Raw genomic sequence first — 6,000 nt, 5'->3', positions numbered from 1 at the left:
ACAACCCCAGAAAATTTTGGAAAGAGCTTCAGCAGAGAAAAACTCAGATAGTGAATAACATAACAGGAACCAAATGGCTGGAATATGCCAAGACTCTCTACGAATGTGATCTAAGAGAGCATAGTACCATGAAAACAGAGACTACAGGGGAGTTATTCAGCGAAAATGATATTATTCAAGGCATTAGGAGGTTAGCTGCCGGTAAAGCGCAAGATATAGATGGGCTACAAGCGGAATACTTAAAATGGGGTGCTGAAATCCTCACACCACACATCACTAAGATTTTCAATAGTGTCAATAGAGAAGGTTTCCCTATAAAATGGACTACAAGTGTGGTGATCCCACTCCACAAAAGTGGAGATATAAACAATCCTTCTAATTACCGAACCATCATGATCAATCCACTGTTTGACAAGTTATCTGGTAGTTTGGTAGAACAAAAAATCAGCAACTGGGCTGAAACAGAAGGCAAACGTGCAAAAGGGCAAGTAGGCTTTAGACCAAAACACTCTACTATAGATCACGGCATCACTCTCAGGCATTTGATAGAGAAAGTTTGGGACACTCTGGGGAACGAGGCTTTTTGTTGTTTCGTGGACTTTAAAAAAGCTTTCGACATAGTGCCACGTAATAAACTATGGGATAGAATGGTAGAGCTGGATGTCCCTAAAGAACTTAGGTCAGCGGTTTACAGATTATATGAGCAGGTCAAAGCTAAAATTAGAATGACAGAAGGGATATCAGAAAATTTTGACAGCAACATCGGGGTTAAGCAAGGGTGTCCGCTTTCTCCAACGCTATTCGGGCTCTATATTGACAAGTTAGAAGAGTGGATAAACAAGACCAACGGTAAAGGGGTGCAGCTGGCCCACTTCGTGATAAGATTGCTCTTATATGTAATGATCTCATAATTCTTGCCAGAACAGCTAAAGGTTTGAAAGAGCACTTGAAAGCTCTAGAATTTTTTTGTCATGAGATAGGAATGCAAGTTAACACTAGCAAAACCAAAATTATGATCTTCTCACTAAAGAAGAATAGGGGCATACAAGACAAGTTTCTATTTGAAAATAGCCCCCTTGAGATTGTGGAAGAGTACAAATACTTGGGCATCGATTTTCATAAAAAACTCAAGTGGGATACTTGTAGATCGAAAAGGATCCAAGGGGGCTGGAAGGCGTTATACTCTTTACAAAACAAGTGCAGGAACGCAGAATTATGGGATTGGACGACCATGAAAACTCTGTTTGGTTTGCTGGTCACTCCGGTTATTCTATACGGATGTGAAGTGTGGGGCAGTAGTATGTCCAAATAGAAATGGCGGCAAGTAGAAAGAATTCAAAAACACTTTATCACATGCAATCTTAAAGTCAAGACCACAGTTCCGTATGAAATCCTTTTGGTGGAGGTGGGTTCCTTTCCATTAGAAGCCGTCACATTGATTCGAATGCTAAGCTATTTAAAGAAAACCCAAGGTCTAGAAACACATCGTTGACCCAAGTTGGTAATAGAGGAAAAACTTGTGAGGCGGAAAAGCACATGGATGAAACAAAATGACAAATGGATGCAAAAATGGGATATCAATATCCAAGCTTGCCCGGATAACATTAAAGAAATAAAAAAGTTTGTCAATGAAAAATTTCGCAATATTCTGTGGACAAGACACATAGGGAGGAAAAAATCTTATTACATTAAAGAATTTAATCCCACTTCTAGTCATGATGAAAAGGCCTATATAAGGGCACCTATTAACTGGAAAGCAAAAATGTTGATGGCACAAATTAGAACTAGTTCACATCAGCTGCGATGTGAAACTGGTAGATGGCAAGTTCCAAAGGAAGAGTGGGCAGACAGAACATGTTTATTCTGCAATATGGGAACAGTGGAGACAGAGCAACACTTTGTCATGGAATGCTTGGCTTACAACGACATCAGATCTGATTATACAAAAATTCTGCAGAACAAGGACTTCAACTATTTATTTGAGGAAGATCAAGTGAAGAGAACAACGGATTTGATTATCAAAATTCAGAGAAGAAGAGACAAGTTTACCAAAATTTTGCAACTGACTAGTTTGGCTCTTGACTCGGGAGGGCGATTGCATGGGTCCCACAGACTACTTTAGTCTCGTGGACGTCATTAAAATCTATCATATCATCCTATCATTTCTTCATTTTGTTGATTTCAGTAACACGAACCCCTCAATATTTTATCCTTCAATAAGAAAAACAAGGCACATGGCGATTTGAGCATGTTCAGATAACACGCTTGAAGGCCAAAGCATCGACGAGTAGAGGGGAGAACGCAAATGGTTTGGTGGGCTCAAACAGGTTTTGTGACTTCCGGGAGAACATTGAACTTAAGAAAAAGATGCTTGGCCGCGCAGTACAGACGGGTTTAGATTTGACAGTGGCGATATTGTCACTGTGGTGCGCCCTCTGGATTTTTGCGTTTATCGCATCCATTTTTTGCTCTATCGCCTTCTTTATCAATGCCAAGGATGCTTCCTGATCGCTCTTCATTCTTCACTTTTTGGGTATTCAACAGTTACAATATGCTATTTGTTTACTCCCTCCAAGCACATAATATTTAAGCTGCTTTTGTTTTGATTGAAACATAGGCGTAACATTTTGAAAACTAGTTTCATTTGGTTTCAACTTTTCTTTTATTGTTTTGAAAATGCAGCAGTCCTATAATGCCATGCAAATGATGTTTTCTGTAAATGAATAACAAGATGCAGTTCCTTCTACTGTTAAATAAGTTAGATTATTGAACAAAGGATGCATATTATGTCATCTTCTTTGAAGATACGGCAGTTGGCTGGAGCAAATTGACAAAGTTGTCAATAATCTACCCTATCGATTTGATACATCTGCATAACCTTTTAATCAAAGCATCCGTTTTGACATAAACTGGAGGGATACTGACCATCGCAGGAGAGGTTGAATTTACACCAGCCGAATGCTGAAAACACTCCAAAGCCATACCGGCAACAATTGTAGACCACGAGGATATATTGCAAAAGATTTTTGACAGTTAGTTCTTACTACACGAGTCATAAAGCTAGGGGATCTTAAGCCATTCATAATCATTACACTCGATGCCTAAGATCTCACTTCTGGCTATAATTTGGACCAAACCGGGACTAGTAAATATGTGCGCTGTCCAGCAATTTGCTGGTTTATTAGCTTCCTAGAAGCAATTATAAAAAGAAATCTAATTGGATTGGGAAAGGCAGTGTTTCGCGTCACCCAGAATATCGACTTGTTTCCAGCTCGAATTTTGACCCTAAACTTATAGCCCGTATCACACAGAGCGGTCAGAGCACTCCTTTCCAATGAAAAGAGGGATTTTGAGTTTGGCCCATTATTCATAGCCTAATCATCAACAAGATCAGATCAAATTTGAATTTTCCTTCATGAATTCATGCCTCCAATGCATTCTGATTAATCCTATAAACAACATAATGCATTGATTTGCACCCAATACTATTCGCTAAAATCTATTGTGTGATCTCTTAGAGTAATTGGCCAAACTCAAAATCCCTATGGTGAAGGACCATTTATGCAATCTTGCCATGTTAGGGGAGGTGGTTTGCCCTACACAATCTCTATGAAGTATGTGATGGACATGTTTGAACATGTATATAAGTTCAATCATTTGCAGATCTGTACATTGTGCATTGACCAACATATTAACAAAAAATGCTGGGCATAAAAGTGTATAAGGTGGCTAGTTGTATCTAATCTGATGGCCATGACTTGGAAATTCGATTGCTTATGAGTTGATAGGGAGCAAGTGTGCATTTCACAATACTGTTTGTAGCCTTTAAAGTGAGAGCTTTGATGATCATTTTCTTCACAACAAATTGGAAAGATAAGCATACACATTTATAAGGATGAACCACCTCCAACAACAAAGGAGAGAGCCTGAACAGAAAATGACAAGGAGGTAGAAGTTGGTGGAAGGATTAGAGAGTTTGATAATGGGTGCTTATATTGGAAGAAGCACCATTGATGTGTGTAGACATTGCTTCAATGTAGCACATTTCTAAGACAAGCCACATTGCCTAGGGATGTTATGCAAGAGTGGTGTGATCAACACTAAGCAATTTCAAGACAAGAGTGCAGAACCAATGGTCTAAGCCTAGAAGGCTGTGAAACCACGCAACTGATTCCAACAAATGACAAATTGACATTGTCTATGAGGCAAGAAAAATGAGGCAGTACATCTAGAGAGATGGTAAATGGGCCAACAAAGCCCAAAGTAGAAGTAGGTGGAAGGAAAAGTAGATATGGAAATGGGTGCTTGCATTGGATGGAGGACCATTTATGCATGTAGACACCACACCATTGTAGTGCATTTCCAAGACAAGTCACATGGCCTGGGGATGTTATGCAAGATCAACACTATGCAACTTAAGGATGAGTCTAGGGAGCCAATGGTTTAAGTCGAGAGGGGTATGAAACCAAGGCCACTATTCCAACAAATGACAAATCAACCAAGTTTTTGGTGCAAAAAAATTGAGACAACCCAACAAGGTACATGAAGAGAGATAGTAGATGGATCAACTAAGTCTATGTGATGAAGTACATGGCATGTCAAAGCCAAAACCAAAAATAAAGGCAGTCACAAAGTTTAGGGTGTTCAAATGAAGATGAATGACACTTGAATACGAGAGGACATAAGGAAAAAATTTGCAAGGGATATTTTTTTGAGAAACAAAGACTTGCTATGAAGCCAAAGTGGTTGGTTTTGGCTCTATGCAACAAGGGATCCCATTGCAAAAGGAGCAAAAACAATGGGACCACGCCTTCTAAACACAAATGCCACTTTGGTGACTTGCATAAAAAGTAAGTGAATGGGTATGCATGTATAACATCCAACATTCAAGATGCTTATATAGGTATTTGAGGAGGCAACAAATGAATAATGTGCGGTAGGTTGATTTGATGCATCCTCTACAATAGGTTTTGTTGGCACTCACAAGATATAATCAAAGCTAGTTTGTGCTTCCCACAATATTGCAATCTAGCACCTTTAGGACCAAATTACATAACTTAGGCTATAGAAGATGAACACAAAGACACAACCTTCAGTGTCAAAAGGAGCTGTGCACAACATGTGTACAGTTTTGGAGATTGTGAGGCTAAATCTGCGGGAGGACCTAGACATGAGTGGGTTGGATTCACTTCGACATGGGTTGTTTTGAATTAGTTTATAGCATGAGAATGACAAAGGATGGTGGGATGTGTTTCCAGGTCAGGTAGGTTTCTTTTAGGGCCATTCTTAAAGGATGGTAGGAGAACATTATCAAGGAAATTTTTAAGTATAAGGAAATTTCAAAAATTCATGTGATAGTATTTATCAAGCATCCGTCGTAGACAATATATAACCTTTGCAAGCATGCATAATTGAACAAGATTTTTGGTTTTCTTCATAGATACGTGTGTACGTATTTATTTATATACATCATATATGAGATGCTTAATGTGTGTTTGTGTGTATACAGATGCATATATGTTTGTGCCTATGTATGTATATGAGCATGAGTTAAATAAAAACGTGTAAGGTTTGTTTATATAGTTAGTTTAGGGATTTATTTTGGAGTTATCCTAAACATTTCAGGATTGCATCTTTCTTTGTCAAACTCATTGACGAGGAGGAATGATTTAGTAAAAAGATAATTGGTTATGTTCCAAATAAACCTCAACCAGGAGGCTAACATATGGGAGTGTTCTATGAGTTGTTTGTGTAGGGCGTGATAGATACCTTTTTGCATTATGAAAATGCCATTTCCTTTTAACTATTATTTAACTTGTATTTGGTAGTATAATAGCTATAGCATGCTAACTTTGTTTGTGTAGTGCTTGTAAATTGAACAAGTTTTTCTTGATTGCGAAGATGCATAGATCTACAATAAGGGATAAGCATATGGTAGATTTAGTGATCATGATTAATCATTGGTTGATTACTTCGATATTTGGCAGGGGTGGCTGCGCC

General features: G+C 38.5%; 1 protein-coding gene across 1 annotated transcript in view; it reads left to right on the top strand.

Moving 5' to 3' along the window:
- The first annotated feature begins 2,168 nt into the window (after positions 1-2,168).
- Positions 2,169-6,000, top strand: part of LOC149535007 (chaperonin 60 subunit beta) — a 49,986-nt gene continuing 46,154 nt past the window's right edge. The window contains exon 1 of the mRNA XM_089806736.1: positions 2,169-2,533. Coding sequence (XP_089662862.1) covers positions 2,368-2,508 — 141 coding nt within the window. The 5' untranslated portion in view covers positions 2,169-2,367 and the 3' untranslated portion in view covers positions 2,509-2,533. The remainder of the gene's footprint in view (positions 2,534-6,000) is intronic.

Source organism: Cupressus sempervirens, chromosome 10 (assembly GCF_028749045.1).
Source record: "Cupressus sempervirens isolate cs-2001-9-10 chromosome 10, ASM2874904v1, whole genome shotgun sequence".
Lineage (NCBI taxonomy): Eukaryota > Viridiplantae > Streptophyta > Pinopsida > Cupressales > Cupressaceae > Cupressus > Cupressus sempervirens.
The sequence above is the reverse complement of the archived record's forward strand: the minus strand, read 5'-3'. Positions and strand labels throughout refer to the sequence as shown.